Source organism: Antrostomus carolinensis, unplaced genomic scaffold (assembly GCF_000700745.2).
Source record: "Antrostomus carolinensis isolate BGI_N321 unplaced genomic scaffold, ASM70074v2 scaffold1812, whole genome shotgun sequence".
Lineage (NCBI taxonomy): Eukaryota > Metazoa > Chordata > Aves > Caprimulgiformes > Caprimulgidae > Antrostomus > Antrostomus carolinensis.
The window spans coordinates 76,823-98,050 of NW_010298727.1; the positions used below are offsets into that span (position 1 = coordinate 76,823).

The 21,228-nt window shown below is 39.2% G+C and overlaps 1 protein-coding gene across 1 annotated transcript in view; it reads left to right on the plus strand.

Moving 5' to 3' along the window:
• EML4 (EMAP like 4) overlaps positions 1–19,260 on the plus strand; it is a gene marked incomplete at its 5' end in the record, with an annotated part of 75,666 nt that extends 56,406 nt beyond the window's left edge. The window contains 6 exons of the mRNA XM_029083630.1: positions 5,290–5,378; positions 6,681–6,778; positions 11,438–11,525; positions 12,795–12,893; positions 17,163–17,293; positions 17,787–19,260. Of these exons, the coding sequence (XP_028939463.1) occupies positions 5,290–5,378; positions 6,681–6,778; positions 11,438–11,525; positions 12,795–12,893; positions 17,163–17,293; positions 17,787–18,251 (970 nt within the window). The remainder of the gene's footprint in view (positions 1–5,289; positions 5,379–6,680; positions 6,779–11,437; positions 11,526–12,794; positions 12,894–17,162; positions 17,294–17,786) is intronic.
• Positions 19,261–21,228: the final 1,968 nt, after the last annotated feature.

Sequence of the window (21,228 nt, forward strand, 5' to 3'; positions counted from 1 at the left end):
TTCAGTTCTACATCATGTTCGACAACTCAGTGATAAAATAATGCTTAGTGCGTGTAAGAAATTGGGGTGGGGGAGTAATTTGCCTTCTAGATTTTTTTTTTTTTAATGCCTAAAACTCATTTAAAGTTTGGTTTTTAAAACTGCTGAACATGAACAATAAACTTCAACCTTCCTGGAAAAACTAAAGGTAAATACTTTTTGAGGAGTTTCCTTCTCCAAGATGAAGATGCAGTCTTCACTAAGTTCATTAGGTATAACATCAGGTTAGAAAATGTAGTTTACCTTCCAAAGAAAAATCTTGCTGAGCTCTTGTATGTTTGGTTTCCACATTGTACCTTCCTATTTTTCTCATATCTTCCTAATTACAGCATTAAATTGAACATTAAATTGAAGTGTTTCTACCTTCATTAAACAGAGCAGAAGTCTTCCTAATTACAGCATTAAATTGAACAAGTGTTTCTACCTTCATTAAACAGAGCAGAAGATACTGGCCTAGTAGTACTTGAAACAGGGAGAAGGGAAAAGAAGGTCAGGAAACACATTTCTTGAGAGTTATTGGAGGTTTTTGAAATTATATCAAAGCACAATGAAGACATTGAGCAGATGAAGCATTCAGTCTGGTGTTTGCTTTTGACTTCTCCCCCCTTGCAGAGCATTTTAGCGTTACTTTTTCAGTTCAACACTTTTCAGTTTAAATTTGTACTTTTTAATTACTTGAGGCAACGGGGTCATACTGTATTGGATAAATCTATGATGATTGCCTTGGGTTTTTGGTTTTGTTTTTTTTTTTCACCCTATTCTTGGGACTGAGAAGTTGTATTTTCACCATTATATTTTATTGCATTCTGAAATTGCTTGATTCAATGATAGGTTTGAGATATACAAATGAAACTGAATTGAAATGAGGCCTGGTAAGTATACAAGTGTATGAGAAATAAATGGAGTTGTGAATTGAGATAAACAGAACAGTTTTAAATTTACTGTCTAGCTGGCAGCATCGCACAGTGCTTTCTGTGCCAGATAATCCAGTCCAAGGGAGCTTTTCCCAAGGAATGAAGGCTGTATGATGTATCTTGATTAATGTACAAGAGAAAATAGTCTCAGGCCCTTAACAAGTTATTTAATACCTAAGTAAGTACTTGATTCATAGCCCAGAATGCATAAAGCCAATATTAAATTATTCTGATTTGTTTAGAGTTCAATAAACCTTGGATGTGTCTGTCTGTTGTTGTTCTAGTGCTGCTCTGCTTCCAGTATGGAGGTCAGTAAGATGGGTAGGGAATGAGAACATTGGGTTTGATGGTTAAAATTGTGACATCTGAAGAAAATTGATTCTTGTCTGCTCTTTCACAGTGGTGTGTTTTTGTCAGGCCAACATGTCATGTTTTTGGTGTGCTATTCACGCACCACTTCCCATGATGAGTATTTTGGTATAATTTCCCTTTTTGGGACGTTGTAAATGGTTTGCTGCAGGTTTTATTAACCACTTCTTTAAATGCCTTCTGTGTTCCTGATGATCTATTGTCTAGGATTAAGTCTGGTTTGGAGAGAACTACTATTTTTTGTGGATCCTCCTGTTTGCTGGAAATGCACATCTGAAAAACTGAAAAGGGCTGACAATCAGAAATCCTACCAGAAAAGTGGATTATTCAAGGCACTGTATAGGTCCTTTGGCCATGCTGCCAGTGTATTATTTGCAGGGAAGTAGTGCTTTCTGTGACTAGTCATGTAGAATATCTTGAGTGCTGTGCACGGCATTAAAAAAAAAAAAAAAAAAAAAAAAAAGACTAAGAAGATCCTTACAAAAATACTAATATTATTAAGAAAACTGAAGGCTAGAGGACAAGACCAGTGTAAGCCAGGGCCACAAGGAGGTAAATCAGTCAATAGAGCTATTGAGATTTATACCAGTTTAGCATCTGTTATGGTGTTAAGATGAAGAAGTCTAAATATCCCTGGGAAACAGTCTCATAAGATGGGTTAATTTGTTCACTCTGATTAATGCTTTACAGGTTCAACATTCAGTATTAACTAAACATGGGAATTGCAAGTGTTAAGTGCAAAAACATATTACTACTTTAGAATACGTTTTTCCTGATGATTTCATTGGAAAAATTCTGCATTCACAGATGTGAATTATCAGTAATAAATGTCTATCATGGGTCAGAATTTGTTTTCCAAAGAGAGTAATTTAAGGGGTTTTGTTTCTAAAATCATGTATTTTTTAGATAGGTTATTAGTATTGTTTTTAAAGGAAAGGAATGGGAAGACAAGAAATGGATGAAAATGGCAAAAGTTCTGTCTTGTTTATCTGAACTCTCAAACAAGTTAGTCATGTTTTCTTTGGTAACAATGGGGAGAAAATCAATAAGAAACAGAAAAAGCAAAAGAGCTACTATCTTACAGCTGGGATACCATTCATCCATTTCATCCAATCTGCAGATCAGAAGTTCACTTGGCAGCCAAGCTTTGCATTTCACAGCCCCATAGGGCTTTTTAGGGTCAGCTGCTATTTGCATGTTGTATACCTTCATGCTGGAAGGGAGATCCTCTCCCGAAGCACAGTCTCAAGAAGGACCCCAACTGTTTGCGAGAAGGACCTGTGTGGGGCATGCCAGTGAACTGCTGTAACTGCTAGGCTGGAGACACGTTTCATGGAGATGGGCTTTCTTGCTGGCAGTTGCAATGTTTGCCACAACATTGGGAGAGTTTAGAAGTTTGAAGAGCGCATGTCTGATTACAGCTTGTAGAAGCATCAAGAAACAACTGAACTAACTGTGACTAATGATTAATTTTTTATATTAAATTAATATCAAAATTGTCATGGTGTGCGGACTGTTTCTTTGGCAAGATAAGATTGCTGCTAATATCTCTTGTTCAAAAAAATTTTTGGAGAAAGACTGTTGTCACAAAATGCTGTCCCTAATGCCAAATGAAGTTCAATGTGCACTCTTAAGAGTAACCAAAGTTTTGCATTAACACAATGATACCACACAATGCCACCTCTTGTGCTTTCAGTAAAATAGGGGGATCTTGCATGTTTTTCTGGTTGCATTTTAGGCTTTGGGTATTTTTCATTTTACATAATATTAACTGGAGGATGACCTGATTCAGGTAACAGCCTCAAAGGACCAACCTAAAGAGCCAGTCTCAGGTCCAGCATGAAGAGACATGTCCCTGCAGCAGCAGCCTCCCTGCCCTGCCCTGGTTGTGTATTCTGGGACATGGGCTCAGCTCTCCCCTTGGCTGTCTGGCAGAAGCTTTCTGCAGCACAGTCACCTGTGGCAGGCCATGGGAAGGGGATACCCATCCACTTTGTGGAAGGTGGCTGCTTTTGTTTGTTACTGTGCTCATAATAGTTTTTATATCCAGGCACTGGAATTATGCTGCTCAGTGTCCCTGCTGATAGCAGGAGGGTTGGAACTAGATGATCTTTCAGGTCCCTTCCAACCCAAACCATTCTATGATTCTATGTTAAATAAACAGGCATCGTGCTGTGTTGTCTTGCCTAGATAAAGAGATTTTTACAATATAGGACCCAAGTTTTCTGGTAAAGCAAAACATCTTTTCTCCTGTTTTGCTGTCTGTGCACAAGAGGTGTGTTGCCCACCTGGGCTGAACCAGTGAGGAGCCTCCACCTTGTGCTGGATTCAGGAAAACACAAGTATGAATGATAGTGGGGCACTGGCTTTCAGGCCAGCTTCTCCTGTTGCTTAAGAACCAGATGACTTCAACTCCCTGATTTCCTCTGTGTGTGTTCTTCACACTTCTGTTGTCCTACAGGATGTACTTTTAAAGCAGTTTGCTGGCATGATGGAGTGCTTGTTTTTCTTTCTATGGTGGCACAATGGCATAGATGCCCTCTCTTTTCCCCCCTGCCAAACCCTTTTGCAGCTTTGGTTGGGTTTTTGGATTTTGGCGGGTTTTTTCGTGTATGTGGTTTTTGGTTTGGTTTGGGTTTTTTGTTTGTTTTTGTTTGCTTGTTTGGTTTTGTTTTGGGCTTTTAAAATTTGTATTTGTTTGTTCTTTAATATCCACACTCCTATCAGGGTTATCAGCCAGGTAACATTTTAGTGAAGCATTTGTCATAGTTTGAACTAAGTAGCAGAATAGCAACTTGTAACTCCTAATGTGTTCAGAGAACCTGCAAAGCTTCAGTGTGTAAATTGGAAGAAATCAAAAATCTACTTTCAGCAGAAGATTACAGCAGAGAATTCTGAATGTGGTTTCTACTGCTGTCCAATGCAAACATATCAGCTGTTTTCCACTGGTTCCTTCTGTCTTGCACACAGATTATTCAGCAGTCTGTGGCATGTGGAGCTGGGTTTTTTTTATGCGTATGTCATTTAATTCCTTTTATGTGGTCCTTAACCACAGGCTGTTTTTAAGCCATTGGGACCAGGCCACTTTCCAGATACCTAGCTGTCGGACACTAGATCAACATGAGCTGGAATCTTGTCTACATCGATAGAAAGCAGTGATGTGTGCTCTTGTTCCTGTAGTTTATTTTAGGTTATATAAGTTTACTATGGAATAAATGGTCCTAGCTTTAGTGGTATTCCACTGAGGTCACTATGAGACAGCAGGTGGAATTGCCTTACTCATTTCCCCAGTGTGCCACTAAGGATGGAAACCTGGCTGTGGTGTATGCACATGGTTGTGAGATCAGAAGTTCAAAGAAATTAAATTGAGTACAGCTTTAATGTATTTGGCCATGTTGACATCTTACATTTTCATGATATACGTGTATGTATGTATATATTTATTAAATTTTCATTGTCTTTGTTTTGCTAATGTTTGCTGTATTTAGGAGTTAGGTGGGCATCAGAACTGGTACAAAATGCTCAGGTTCTACTGATCTTGCCTGTCTTGCTGTCAGTGGCAACTTGCTTCGTACAATTTAAAGATCAGGTTTTATATCGAAGCTGTTCTTCAAAATGGGAAAGAACTAGATTAAAATTCAGCTGTAGCCTTAAGGCTTCAGGATGATAAGGTGCAGTCACATTAGCTACCTGATGGCATGTTTACTATCCAGTAGGCATTTTGGTGATTACTACAGTGTTCAAGAGAGGGGGAAGAAATTGGGCTGTATTTATAGTCTTTTATATATTCTTCACTTAAACTTGTATCACTTTGTGAACTAGAAGAGCGTTCCATTAAAAACAAATGTTTGATGTGCTGCCCTTGAGGGGCTAGCATGAGGAGATGAAGGCATGCCGTGATTATTGCTCTTTTGTTTGCTGTTTTGTTTAGTGGAAGTGATACTCATTGGAATTCTCCTCTCTCTAGGTGGTTTGTTTTGGATGCAGAAACGAGGGATCTGGTTTCGATACACACTGATGGCAACGAACAGCTCTCAGTGATGCGCTACTCAGTAGGTAGGCAGACATGTACATTCAGAATAATTGCTGATAAATGAGATGTCTATTCTGTTAAACAGTGTTAAACTACTCCCTAGTCTATAGAAAAGGCAGAGTTTTGAAAAAAATCATTTGAGATGCTTAATATGTAACTGAATACTTGGTTAAAGATTTGTTTGTATGCTAAGTAAGTCTTGCAGTTTTGTAACTGCAAACATTACAGTCGCCTTTTCCAGCCTTTCCTTCACACTGAACTGTGCTGTTAAAATAAATGTTAACTTTGCTCCCAGAAAAATTAAAAGTTCTCAACTAAATAGTTGACAGGTCAACAGAAAAGTCTGTAAAAAACTTAGTATTTCAGTTATATTTTTATACCCTTCTTAGTTAATTTTCAAGTTTATTAATACAAAACCATAAAGCTAAGCTCAGGTCTGTCTGAAACTGAAAACCCGCCTGGACGTGTTCCTGTGGGACCTACTGTAGGTGATCCTGCTCTGACAGGGGGGTTGGACTAGATGATCTTTTGAGGTCCCTTCCAATCCCTAACAGTCTGTGATTCTGTTTGTTAAGTATTTGCTATGGGATTACATGGTGTCCAAGCCAGTATTGAGTGTCCTCTTCAGACATGACATGGCATATCATCAGAGGCTGACTCTCCTCTCTTTTAAAACTGGATGGGAGAATGCTCTTGTAAATCTGTTTCTTGTTTGCTTTTGGATAACATGCCATGTCAGTGGGAAAAATGTTCCTCTGCTGCTTCTGCATGTGCCAAGCACTGCAATTTATTTTAAAGCACTGATGTTCATTGACACTAGAGGCGTTTGATTGTGATTCAAGGCAACTCTTGTCCATGTACTTTTTTTTTTTAAATTGAGACAACACAGGTTAGAAAACTGCTTATAATTTTTGAATGCTCCACTTCTTCTTTAGACATTTAGTGTTGTTTTATATGCAATTCCCCCCTCCAAAGCTAAGCTAACTGTAGAGTAGAACTATACTGTTCTGCATTTTTTGTGATGCAGAAAACTCAAGTCTGCCTGCCTGCTGTTGACAATTTCCAGAAATCCAGTGCCATCTGAGGCTTTATATAATGTCCATTGGACACTTACTTAAAAAAGAAATGAAAGAACTTGCCCAAAAGCTATACCCTCAAAGTAAAGAGATACTGACTGAAAACCAACATAATGTAAAAATTTATGTATCCTTAAATACAATTTGTAAGCAGCAGTTTGAGACTATTGTCTTGGTGATAAATCTGAAATAATTAGAATTTGGAAAACAAACATTCTGTTAATTTACATCAAATATTTTGTGTTGTAGATGGCACCTTACTTGCAGTTGGATCCCATGACAACTTCATTTACCTCTACGTAGTAACAGAAAATGGAAGAAAGTGTAGCAGATATGGAAAATGCACTGTAAGTTTTGGAGCAAATATATCATCAGTTCTTGCATTTTGATCTTATACACACACCAAGAAGTTAAGGATTGGAACTCTCTGTGTTGGTGCTTTTCCATTTTTACTATTTGTTATAGGTTTTATGGGAGGTTTTTTTCAGCATTTGATTGATTTTAAACTTCAGTCTGATGGGTACTGGAACAGTTAGTGTTGGGTCAACACTTTCGCATCAAATACGACTAATTTCTCAGACTATTGACTTTTTCTTTTAAATGGGAAATTACTAGTAAGATAGAGAAATGCCTTGTTATCTATATGCTGAAACTCTTTCGGGGAAAATATTACGCTTGTTTGAGGGTATTTTCCCCCTGTTGGTAAAGTACACCTTGGACCAACATAACATTAGATGATGGAATTTTGTTAGAATATGTAATTTTGGAGGTTGCAAATATGCACTATTTTCAGCTGTAATTGCTACTACAAAATATTAAACTGGGGGGATACGTTAACAATAAATTTCTGGCACAGAGTAAATAAGTGTAAGTGTAGCAGAAGTAGTGGAGTTTATTTTAGTCCTTACACTCACATGAGGTTGTCCCAGTGCTAAAAGGACAATAGTTTTTTTTCCCTTAAGTGTTCAGTTATCTAACATATTGGCCGTAAGTTCAGCTATCTCTTTAGGTTAGTGGGAACATTTACATAAGGAACATCTGAACCTTAATGAGATTTGCAAACAATATCATAAGTTCACTTTTAACATGTGAAATGTTTTTTTTAAGGAATGGATCCCCTGCTTAAAACACTTCTCATATGTTTGTCACAACTTGCATTTCTTTATTTTTAAAAATAAGATAACTTCTCAAGCTGCTTTGTTAATTTGAAATTGGGAGTCAAGGGGACCGTAAGGCTAAACTGTGGGGTTTGGTTTTTTTTATTTCTGAAATTTTTTATTAGTAGTAGTAGTATTTTTCTACAACCTTTGATGCAAGACTTGCAGTGGAAACTGTTATTTAGGTGGAAATGAACAGGCATTAACCAGTCCTTTTTTTGCCACGTATGATGTCTGAGAGATTTCTACCAATCATTTGGCTGAGGATGCCCCATGCTGCTAGAGCATGGGGATCCAGAGCAGCCTGGGTCTAGCTGCTGCTGGGGGCACGGGGCTGGTGGTCAGCAGCGGTGGGTTTGCTCCGTCCCTGTGCTGTCTGGCAGAGAGGGCTCAGCTCTGGCATGGGATGCGACTGGGAGGGAAGGCTGTTAAGTTTACTTGGAGGCTCCTCAGTGGCAGGGTTGTGGTGCAGGGTGGTCCAGGGCATCCTGCAGCTCCCAAGCAGAGTGGTGACGGGGTTAACCAATAGCACACCAGTCGTGAGATGAGAAATCAGATCTGCAGCCTTCCCGGGGCTGTGGGGGAAGGACTGATCCCACAGGGAAGTCAGACCAGGGGCCCAATGGGGCTGGTGGGGACAGCAGTGGGCAGCCGCGCCTCAGTACAGTGTCTCACAACATCACTTATTTTTTAACCATAAAAGATAAAATCACTCAGAGATGGCTGATCTTAACATATCCAATACTTAGCTTACTGTGTACTTCAAGGTCTCTCTGAGCTCTTTGAAGATGTATGAGAACATTTATTTCTATATATTTTATGTATTACGTATCAGGAGAGAGCATATTGTAATTTAAACCAGCATCTGTATGTCTGTCTGTCTGTCCCTCTGCCTTGGTAGGAAAGAGGTTTGTAAAAATTGAGATGGGAGAAATGAGCATTGTTCTACTCAGGCAGAAGCGTTAAGGCTTCAAAGCAGATTTCTGTTAAACGTTTTTTCCAGTCTGAGTGACTGGGTGTAGAAGCCAAATTTAGCAACCTGGTTTCTGTCAGGGTTGAGCTCCCCTGACCCTTCCGGCTTGTGCAGAAGGCAGCAGCGCGTTAGCTGACCAGAGCGAACGCCGCCGATCGGGTTTCATGCGCCCTGTGCCTCCCCGCTGCTGCCTGCCAGCACGCTGGTGGGTCCGTACCAGCTTGATGCTAAGCAGGGAGACACCCAGGCATGCTCGGGACCCGGAGAGCTCTCCTAGCTGGTGCTTGGGCACTGGCATCGAGTCCTGGCGTTCTTCTGTCATTCAGTAGCCTCGCGGGTGACTTTGAAGTAGTATGACTCAGTCCTCCTGGTAGTCAACTTCTGGTTGTTTCTTCCAACTTGAATACATGATCTGAATACTTTCAGAGGGATTTTATCTACTGAACCAGCATCAGCTTGTGCATAAGGGCTGTATGCCCACTGTTAACATTTAAATCCCCTCTCAGTCACGACCAGGCTTTCTGCTGCTGCCAGAGAGGCGAGTCTCTGACTTGTTTCAACAGTGAGGGATGGTGTTGGTTATGATCAGAAAGAATTTCAGATGAGCCGAAACAACCATTTCGACTAGAGCAGCTGTTTTTTGAGGGCTCCAGCTATGCAGACAGCAGTGTGAAGGTATGGGCTGGGGTATGAACTTCCAGGGTGTCAGCAGCCTCCAGGGTAGCTGGTGCTGTCTCTGTTTGCCTTGCATCAGAGATATCTGTTAGAAAAGGAGAAGCAAGTGCCAGGCATTTACCAAGAGAGCTGTGGGGTGAAAGCCACATGGGCAGCCACACTGAGGTATTTGATACACTGAACTTAACTTGAAATAATTAGTGTGCCTGTCCCATAGGCTCTGGGCATTTTGACCCTTAAGGGTCATTTGACAACTTAAGTCTGAAACACATAAACATTACCAATGAAGGAGAGGATTTCCATTTAGTCAGTGTTCTACTAGCCAGTGATAATGTAATTATGTTCACTGTATGTAAAGGTACAGAAAAGGAAAGACTAAAATATTGCCTATCAGTGGGCAGCTACCAAAGAAAGATTTTAATAGAAAATGGGATTGTCCTGTTGAAAATATTATGGCAATGTTATGTTCCAGTTCATCATTCTATGATCTCTTGCCTGAAGGGATTTTGCAGCATGGAGCCCCCTGGCCAATTGCTTTGTTCCCTCCTCCGCCGCCCCCAGGAATTTTAACAGCTGCCAAATGTCTGGCAGGATTTAGTAAATGACTGACCAATTCTTTTCCATGTTGGAGTTCTCTTGCAAATTTGAAGACTTGGAAAATAAGGAGGGGAGAAAAAATCCTAGCCAATTGTGCACTTACTTCCCCCCCCCCCCCCCCCCTCAAAATACCAAGTTTGCATGTCAATACCGTATATCCCACCCATCACTGCAAAGTAGTTATGTCAATACACAGTTCCTCTGCTTGAGGCAGAGACTGGTTCATAAGTAAATAAATCCTAAAGGCTAACTTTTCTCCTAAATGTTTTTGCAGTCTCTTGCAGAGAACTTGGGGACAGGGAGACAGATACAGGTGTATTTCTACATGTAATTCTGGAAGCAATCAGCATCTCTTAGATTCCTCTATAGAGGACATTGGTGTGGTGGGCGGCAGGACAGCCAGTGCCGTGCTCCAGCAAGGCCCTGGCACAGCAGGTGCAGGCTGTGGGCCAAGAGACCTTACAGGGGGCCGAGGGACACTATCTTCATAATGCCTGCCCAGAGAGGGAGATGAATTGACATCTGTCAGTCAAGAAAGTGGCATTTTGTTCCCTGGCAGAATGACTAGGAAGGGGAGAAAATGGATGGTCTTAAAAGGGGAAGAGGAGCAGTTAAGAAGAAATGGAAGGGTGGAAGAAGAAATGAGTGAAATGAACATCACCTTTATTAAATTCTTACCCTTTCCTCTACAGAGAAACAATTTATTCCTACCTTATACAAATTTACAGCTTCTCTGGAGCCTCTCACCTATTTTATTATTAATAATAATTATTATTATTGTTATTACCACCAATGAAAAAGATTGTGCACAGGAAAAATATTCTGACCAGCTGCGTTTAGCTTCTCCCTCAAAAACAAAGATGGGTATTTAGCCTTCAGTGTGCTCTTGATGGTGATAACTAAGCAATCAGGCCAAAGTGTTTTGCTTCTTAAATAGATGACCCTGTGCCTATAAGGATGACTCTTTTTGAAGCTGGCACTCACAAGCATGCAGTGCAAGAAGCACAGCAGAAATTTTCAAAAAACTACAAGGTTATTCTTGTAACGCCAGTCTTTGATCTTGTAGATTTGCATGGTGATTGTTAAGCGAGTATCCTAAGTTTTTAGGATGAGCAAAGGTTATTTGAATGTGCATGCATTTAATGGAAATTAATTTGAATGGGTAGAGAAATAACATAGAGTCCTGTCTGTCAGTTTTCGGTTGGGTTCTAAAAATAATCCTGTGCAAGTTACTTGCCTTTCTCAATTAGTAGCATTGTATAGTTTCTTAATTCAAGTAGAAATGCGAGTTAATCCATATTTTAGCAATGTACCTTCTAGGAGTAAATCATTCCGGTGTCTGAGAGGAACGACACCCTTTACAAGCGAAGAATCCACCATGCAGTGGGAGAGGCATGATGCCCAGCCTGCCTTTGTTTAGCTATTAGTGAGTGTGACACTGGGGAGTAGGGAGCCTTTAAAGGAGCACAAGTGCATTGCAGCAGACCTGGGGTGGATGGTGAGGTGCTTTTTTGCTGTGAGCTGTCCCTTCTACGGGTGCAACTTCTGCTTCTGTTTGAATTAAAATATGTGTTTCACATTGGTGTTACTGCATTCTTCTCCAGGGACATTCCAGCTATATTACACACCTTGACTGGTCCCCGGACAACAAGTATATAATGTCAAACTCAGGAGACTATGAAATACTATACTGTAAGTATGAAATTAAATGCACTCAAAGCAGAAATATGTATTAGCTGTCAGAATATTTAGAAGAATGTGTTTGATTCGGACTATACAAAATGCTTACTGACAAAGGAACCAACTTGAACTTGTGTAACCTGATATCTTGATGTTATTCAGAGCTGTGTATTGCCTAATGGCAATGCCAAATATAGCTTACTTCTTTACAAGGTCATAAATCCGTTTAACAGCATAGAATTTACAGAACAAGTGGCACTACATTTTGATGTTGGCCCAAAGTTCTCTAGATTGAAAATAATATATACAGTTGTCTAATTAGTGTCAACAGTACCAGTTATTTTGGGGAATAAAATCGGTGGGCCTGTGCCACTGTTCTGTTCTGGGGTTCTTTTTTTAAACTTTATCTTGGCTGGTGGTGTTGAAAGCCTAGCAAAACAATAATATTGCTTTAATGAGTTAGTGGTAGTAATGTTTTTGTGTTTATCTTTTTTTAATATGTGAAAATATGAATTTAATAAATAGTGGCTATGTCAAAAGTTCAACTTGTGTGGTGCTTATCAGTCTGGTCTTAAATTGTCTTTTGTATTCTTGTCTTCCTGTGGCTTTAACTAGATCCAAGAGGACTGTAGTTCTGTTCCTGTACAGGCAAGAAGAGCCATCAGTTTAAATATATGTCACCTTAACATATTCTTTCTTAGGTTTGAAATCTGGATGTGCAGTATCTCAGTCTACCAAAAGGAAGTGTTGGGGTTTATAATTGTCTGTATAGGAAGCAAAGAGCTATGACACAGTAGTACAGGGCTGGTGTATTGAAAGATGGACATTCTTTGGAGAAACAATCTTTCCTTTCCTAGTTAGAATGTGAAAAGCAGTCTAAGGCTCCTCTGGCAGTAGTTTCTCACTGTTTTAAAAGCAGAGCTTCCTGAATGATTGATTGAATTTTAGCACATCAATGGAGCTGGTAGGAAGGAGAAATTATTCTATTACAGACTCTATTAAAGCATTTTGTAGAGTAGGTAGCAAGGGACCCAAACTGCAAGGAATTGTTTTTGAGGCATGCTGATCTGAAAAGGGAAATGAGGAGTAGGTGTGACTCTTAAATATCAAACGAAGCTTCAAGTATCTGGAATTTGATAAAGGCACTGGTCTGTCTTTGCTTGTACAATGTGATTCCAGATTGCTTTTAAGATGCATTTATTTACTGTCTTAACACCTTCAAAGAAAACATATGTAAATATAAAATTATATAGCATAACTCATCATTCACTTTTTTTACAGGGGACATTCCAAGTGGCTGTAAGCTAATCAGGAATCGTTCTGACTGTAAGGATATAGATTGGACAACATACACTTGTGTGCTAGGCTTCCAGGTGTTTGGTAAGCACGATTTAACTTGCTTTTAAGCTATTCACACTGTGCTTTTGTGTTTTCTTTTGCTTCAGTTTGTCATTAGAAATATGCTCTTAATGATTATTGAGGACGGTGCTGAGGTGACAGACCAAAGAGACTGACCACAATACTTGTCTGTGATACAGAGCACCGGATGCTCTATAGACAATTTGTAATTGATTTCTATTTAGTCTTGAAGTTTGGGAATTATTTTTCTGCTGTCATTTTAGGCTACCAATTTGAGAGGCACTGAAGCAGAAAAAAAAATATACTTTAAAGTGCTCACATGGCATATGTGCCTTCTCTTTTGCTTACCTTGTTTTGTCATAGGAGCAAGACTATGTGAGTGTAGGTTATAGTTCATGACTTAAAACCATGAAAGCACTTTGATACCTGTAGTCACAAGTAAGTAATATATACTGCTTCTAAAGAGTAAAAATACTTTAAAGGTTAAACCTATTCTTTACCTAGTAGTTTATTTTTAAAATGTACAAAAAAATTTGCAAAGCTGACAGATAGGATTTTAATAGTGCAGTTTGAGACTGTGGCCAAACAGTTCAAACTGCTTTTGCTGATGGCAGCTCTGTTGGCCATAAATGAGGAGCCCCTCTGTGAGGTGTTGAAAAGTATGGTGCAGCCTGTCAGTGTTGTGAAACCAAGTTATGTGAGCAGGATGCTGAATGCCTTGCTTCCACCGCTGAGATTAGATACTTGCCTCTATTCTTCATGCAGGAAACATCAAAAGCAGGTAAATCAGCAAATTCTTTAGAGGTGAGGGTTAGGTCTACAAATCTTTTCTTCACAGCTACTAGGAGTTCAACCTGGAATGTTAGTTTATATGCAGGGCAGAAGAAAATCAGGTAAGTCTGGGTGCTTTCTGTGGCTTCTGACGTGCGTATTTTAGGACTGTCATATGTTTAATGAGCAAGTAGTCTTAAAGCATTACAGTTGATTTGTAGGCTACTGCTGACGCTCGGTATATTGGTTGGGTGGAGGGCGTTTGGTGCTTTATAACCAGGCTTTTGATGCCCAGGGTGGAGCAGGGAAAATAAAGGGCTTGGAGAAGAAAGCTGACTGGTTGATAAACTGCATAAATATTTTTGAGTTGTTTGGAGCTTGGGGTAGGTAGCTGAAACAAAAAAGGGCATACTGTTTCTGGACCTAAATGCTGTTGCTTATTGCTGGTTTGATGAAAATATTGGCTTCCATTAGCCTGAGAATTGTGAACTGGGTTGTGTATGTGTTTGTTTTTATTCAGTCTGTCTGGGTGAAGTAGAGAGTGGATGGCTGTTTCCTACTGATGCTCTGTGCATGTAAGCCGAGGCTGACAGGGAATTGGTCCACAGAAATTCCTTCCTCACTGTCTTTGCTACTGCGACTGAAATAATAGTGCAACACAATTTTTTTTAAAGAGAGTACGAGAAGATTCAGGACACAGTAGAGAAAGTGAAAAGCAAAACTGTTTTTGACACTAATATGGTGTCTTTCTTCAGGACCAAGGAAAAAAATTTTGTAAGGACTGAATATTCCTTCTGGAATAGCCTTGGAGCTGAAACCATTTTACATTTTATGCAGAGTGCTTAAATCTACCAGAAACATGGAGGTGGCAGACGGTGGCTCTGTTGCTGCTGGACTCTTACTGCTACATTTGCTGGTAGGGCAGAGAGAATAAGGGCAGCAGCTCTCTGAATCCAGCACTTTCCCAGAAGCGTCCTTTATTCCTGACCTAAGGAGATGAGATGTGGGAGTGCAGGAGGAGTTTGGTTTCACATCTAGACCACTGGCTTTGTCTCTTTAACAGCTGTCGGATAGAAGCTGCTGGTGACTGAGGCCAGGCTTGAGATGAGCAGCTCCCATAACCACTGTTTTCAGAAGCCTTTTTACTTTCTGTTTTTAAAAAGTAGATAAGTCTGCTGATCCTGTCTGCATTCCCTTTTGAATTAATACAAACTTTAACCACTCTAGATTATGTTTAATTAGTCTAAAATGCTCTCAAAAATCTTCAGTGTATCAGAGGACCTGGGAGTGAAGTAGATAAAGCAGGTAATGTGATGTTATTCTGGGGCAGAAAATAATATATTTAAACTTCCTAGCCAAGATTCATCATGCTTTCATTTTATATTGTCTGGCAGTCTAACGCCCTTTGCAGAATCTTAAAATTATGGCCTGGTCTCAGACAAAGGCAAGTATTTTCCCATTAAATCAGCCAGTGCAGCTGAGCCAACCTAGCAGATGATATTTGCTGCCCAAAGGAGAAGTCTGGCTTTGACCCGAGGGTCAGCTGGCTCAAGGATCTAAACAAGGCGGGGGCTGCTCACTTTGATGTTCAGGAGAAGAGGGTTAAGTTTATGGGATTTGGGGGTATGTGTTTTACTGATTTAGCTCTGTGGATAGTGTGTCCGCAGGCTCAGGCATTGCGCTGTTGTCAGCAGAAGAAAGAGGGTGGATATGCGTGGTTCGGGTGAGAACAGCCTCGCTCCTTTTTGGCAGTAGATAATACTATATTGGCTCAGCAGTATCACCAGTCGGCACCCCGAGCTCTTGAACTCACTCTCTCGTTTACTGCACATTTCCCACGTTTTTGTCTGAGCAGATTCTTTTGAGAGACTTGCTGGCTAGCAGAATTTCTTAAAATTGAAGTGCTGCTGTCATTCCTAATAATAAAGTTCTATTATTTTGTATTTTTTGTTATTTTTACAGTTATTAAGAACTAAGAACTTAGTCACATTAATGTCTCATATTTTCCATGTTTGCCTGATGCATTGAAAGCAAATCCTGCTGTCTTATGACAAACAGTTTTCTTACCTTTAGAGCTGCTAAAGGAATTTGTCCTAAGGTGGCAGCTGAAACTTCAGGAAACTGATCGAAGTTCATTTTTTACTCCCACCTGGTGACATTATTTTATATATAGAATGCAGGAGAAAGTTAAAATTCTTTCATTTTGAGCTACTTGAAAATTTTTATGTAGTATATATTTTTCAGATTTATTTAATTGATAGGAGAGCACGAAAATGTTTCTGAATACTTTCCTTAGCTTTTCTTGTCTTTATTTAGTAAATACTCTATTGGCATTATAACAAGCTTAACAAGCTGCCTTTGTTATTCTTCAGAGGAAATAAAGTTCTTACTCCACCCACTGAAGATTGGAAAAAAACAACTTTAAAGTTAAACTCTCTCTGCCATTTTGCTTTAAAAAAAGAAGAGGTACTTTGGGAGTTTGAAAAAGATAAGGCAATTCTAAGTCAATGTTTTGTGCTATATAAAATAGTAGACAGCATGTGTTTTATTTTACCAAAGTCATTGATTCTAAGGGAGGAAGAAGGTATTTTCATATCTGATAGTGGATATGCCTCTCAGTCAATCAGACACAGTTTTTTGGGGTGGGGGGTGAAATTTGGGGAGGGAAAATTCGTCCTAACTCCCAAACTAATAAGAAACCCAAGTCTGAGCTGTAAAAATATGGTACCTTTGGAATAAATTAATACCTTAAAACCCCATGCTTACCTTTTGTTCAGCTTTTCTTACAGATGTGAATCATCAGTTTTGTTATGGGAATCTCTAAGGTCTTTATTTTTTGTTAAAACTAGAGCTTCACCCCTTCTCAATTTGTTGAGTGCTTTTCATCCAGGCAATGTTGTTATTCTTTTGTCTAGACATATCAGTGTCATTCTTTTCACTTAAAAGCATATTGAATTGTGCTTAAGCACTTGACAGCACTTACATCTTATGGAACTCATATGGACTGGGTCTCTGTGCAAAGTATCATCAATCAGTTGTCTCCTTTGAATCATGCAAATACTAGAAATTGCTTCAGATTTAAAATAAAACCAGAAGAAATCTCTACATAATGTATGGCACCTAGGCTTGTTCCATGCTTCGGCATCAGTCTTGCTTTAAAAATGTTTGTGCGTGAGTGAAAGTGTTAAATTAAGAGTTGCCAGTTTTAGCAGCAAATTTAATCTAAAGATAGGCTTTAAACAAGACTGAGGTTTTGAACAGGAAATGTATCAAGCCTGAGAGGTTATCCTGGATGAGGCTGAGGATTGGGGGGTAAGGGGTAGGAGAGCAGCATTAGACTAGCAAAATATAAATAACATTTAATGCAATGCATAATCCATTTTCCAGTTGAATGTCTTATTTAACTTTGTTAAGCTTTCATTTTCTCACAGCTTTATGGATTTTATTTTTGTTTATGGATTATCTTTTAATTTGTTTCCAATATTACCATTGCTAAATATCTGTTCGACTCTCTCCTAGGAGTTTGGCCTGAAGGATCGGATGGGACAGACATAAATGCCCTTGTCAGATCCCATAACAGAAAAGTGATAGCAGTTGCTGATGATTTTTGTAAGGTCCACCTCTTTCAGTATCCCTGTTCCAAGCCAAAGGTAAGTCTAGACCAGTCTCGTCTATGTGCTTGTTTGCATTGCATGAAACTTTCCTTGCCAGACACCTGCTTCCAGCTTTGTCATTTTGGAATCTGTCAGCCAAATGATTCATTTATATCTGAGAACAGTGATAGAGACAAAAGCATGTCTTTCCCCATTAAATTTATATTTAAAAATCAAAAATATAAAATAATATACCTAAAAGTGAAGTAACGATAGTTATCCTTAAGTTCTGGAGCAGAGGCTTGATGGATTCTGTTGGCTGGCCTTGCTGTTAAGTCCATTACGTTTTGCATAGAGATCTAAATCTGCCCAGAGTTACAAGTCTTAGGAAAAGAAGGTGTATTGTGGGGGGAAAAAGAATGGAAATAAAATTCTTTACTCATGTGAATAAAGAGCTCTCTTGCAGGGCTAAACAAAAATAGTAGTTTTGGATGTCAGTTTCATGTGTTGTTCTAGTCATGCTTGTGATTTATCTTCTTGTTTTCAATAGGCTCCAAGTCACAAATACAGCGCTCACAGTAGTCATGTGACAAATGTCAGCTTCACCCATAGCGATGGTCACTTGATTTCAACTGGAGGGAAAGACATGAGTATTATTCAATGGAAACTTGTGGAGAAGGTAACTCTACCACAAAATGACATTGTTGTAGACATCGGTGCAACCAAAGTGCCCATCCCTGCCAGTGAAAATACTGTACAGTCTCCTGCAGCTCTTCCACAGCCTTTTAATGAAATGAACCAAAATGAAAGTGTAACTGGCAGCTCTCCGGCTTCTTTGGAGAGTAACTTGGAGCAGTCTGCGGAGGCCAGCGAAGAGCATAGCGAAGAGCAAAGCGAGGGGAGCAGCCTGGATCCCGCTGAGCCAGGCTACGAGGAGCCCTCCAATGAGACAAGCGAGGAGCACAGCGAATCCACGGTCACTGAAGAGCAGCAAGATAACTCACCGGTGTCTTAATGCTCCCAGCTCAGGCAGTTGTCATTTTCCCTTGGTGTGCGTGCTTTCATTACAGGGTGAGGGTTCAAATAGGGAAAAGTAGCTGAGATTCATGACCACTCCAGCTTTTGAGTTTCAGTGAGATTTTTTAGTCTGAGCTTCAGTTCAATGTGTGGAACCATCCCAAGGGCCTGGCTTGATGGTCTGTGTCAAGATCTGGTCACAGTTAGTAGTGGACATTACCATAGATCTCTTTCAGTTCTGAAATTGCTGTCAGGAAGTGGCATGAAATATATACTGGAAAAAAGGTCAGCTCTGAGAATTAGCTGAAGTAGACCACCTTAACTATGTGAAAGTGCTTTCTGAAAGAACTAAGCTAATGGGAAGCGCTGAGCTGTTCCAGCTGAGGAGTACTGTGCTGCTTTTTCCAGGTGCAAAGACAAACAAAACAAAAAAACCAACCAAAAAGCTCTTTGTAGGGCTGTTTTCCTTTGTTTTTTCTTAATCAGAAAATCAGAGGAAAAAACAATGTAATGATGCCACATGTATGGCGATGCCTTCTTGTTCTAACACATATGCAATTTTCTAACACTACTAATTCCTAGTGGAGTCTGGATGTGCTTGCAGTTGGTCTGCCCTGGGTGCTGCTAGTTCTAAGGCAAATCCTGTCATGGAACGGTGTCGGCTGTTCCATTTTCACTGACTATTTAATAACAGACTAACCAAATACTGACGTGTTTCACTTTTCATGACCTGAAAGTTGATTTAAACTGTAGGACGTTAATTGTCTTTTCAAAGAATTGCTTGCCTAGAGAGTTTGAAACTCTTAAGAGAGTCTTTACAGTGACTTTGATGTGAACAGCAGAGGAAGTGTGGCAAGAAGACAGAATTCAGATGGGCTCCAAAGTTAAACTTTAAGCCTTCAAGCAGAACTTGCTCCATCCCTAGTAGGAGAAATATAAATACAGTTAAATTATTAAATTGGTGCTTAGGATTAGTATATTAAGTTGATAGTTTTTTCTTCTGAATTTTTAGAGATAACTCTAAGAATCATTAAACTGCAGTCTCTTTTTTTTCCCCAGTTCCTTTAGAAGTTGTGATATAAGCATACAGTAATTTAGATGATGATGTGATTTTATTTTTTTTTTTTCCTAGACTTGCTGATCTGTTATTTTTGTGATTTTTGTTGTTGTTGTTGTTTCCACCCCACCCCTCCCCGGGTTGCTCTAAGCCATGCAGCTCTCATGTGGCTATACCTGGCCAGTTACGGGATATCTTGGCATTTGTTATGCATTTGGAAAGTACTTTTTTTACAAAGTTCGTCAGATAGCTACATTTTTTTTCTTAAGTGCATAAGTTTCCTAAAAGATATAGATTTACTGACAGATATCCATTTCCTATGTACTTGTTTATATTTTGATTACATAGAATTTTCTTTTTTAACTTGCTGCATTGTGCTGTTATTTTAGTTCCTAGTTAGAATATCATGTTTAGAAACTTTGGATGAGTTCATAAGTCTTAATTGTGCAAGCGTTTACGTGATTGTGCCATTCCAAAGTGCATCAAAACTGTCATTCCCTTACTAGTATCTTCTCAGGAGAAATGCTACAGATCAGGTATTTAGTCATCATTTGGAAAGATAAAAACAAATGGACTCCCAAAGGACATTTAGAACATTTATATATAAAATATATAAATATATATATACACACACATATATATATTAAAAAAAAAAAAAAAAATCATCTTGTTTACAACAGTTCCAGAAAACCTCAAAGTAGTTCCCTTCAGATGGAGGGAGATATGGATTCCAAGCAACCCATCTGTTTAAACTGTGCTCTGTACATAGAGTTTTACTGGAGAGCTCTAGTATGTCTGACTCGCAAATTTGCCAAATAGCAGCAATGGAAGATAAAGATCAACTCAGCAAAGTACTTGGTTCCAAATGAAGAATATGCTGTAGGTTTAGAAAATAATCTTAGTAAAGGAGGAAGGATTTTAGAGCTAACGAGGCACAGAGTTCTCTCTCTGACATTTTTATGAACTCCACATAAGCAACACATTTCTTTTTGGAACATCTGCCACCTGGGGTTGCCATGTAAAGGGAGAGTTATAGTTGTGATATTCTTGTGTTTGTAGTTCAGAAGACTCTACTAATATGCAAAAAGCCTTACAGCTTTCAATTGCTGGCAACTACTGTTTAACAAATAATTAAATCTGTGATAATGGATGGAAATGGGTGGGATTATGTAACTGTAGATGTTTTAGAGAAATAATTGTGAATGAATTATGATTAAGAGTGTTTCATGTGAAGATGTTTGAGCCATTTCTATCTATCATGCATTCCTGTCTCAAGGCAGAAAAATTTGAAGATTAAAAAAAATAAAATAATCAAAATAATATATTTCAGTGTCTTTCTCCATACCTGTTCTGAGTCCTTCTGTATATGAAGTGGATGCTGTGATTGCAGTTGCAATGTCTGTCTATATAATTTTTTCAGAACCTTTTAAACTTGTGCTTTGTTGGTAACTTCCCAGACTGCCTAAAAATAAGTTAATTCAGCATCATGCATAATGCTGGCACTCTGATATTGATATTGTTTACTTTTTGAAAGTTTTATGACATATCTCTTTTCCTTTTTTTGATTAATAGCCTACTAGCCTTATCCTACTGTAGCTAATGGGCAGCAGGGGATTACAAATAGGTATTTTTCCTGATGCAAAGCGCAGCCTGCCTTCTGGGCTTCTGCCAGAAGCTTTCTTCTGCAAGTCCTGTGAAAGTACAAGCTTATTTTGGGTATAACGTGTTAAATACCATGATGCTTCAGTATTCCTGTTAGTCTCTGTCCAATTGCAGATGGTCACAATATCCTTATTGTATTCCTCATGAAAGATTCTCCGTCTTTTAAAAAGCTTTGAATCATCTCCATTTCTTGCAGCTGGTTTCTGTCCTTCACAAAAGGGGAGGATGGGGTGGAGAAGAAAGAAACCTCCAAGAT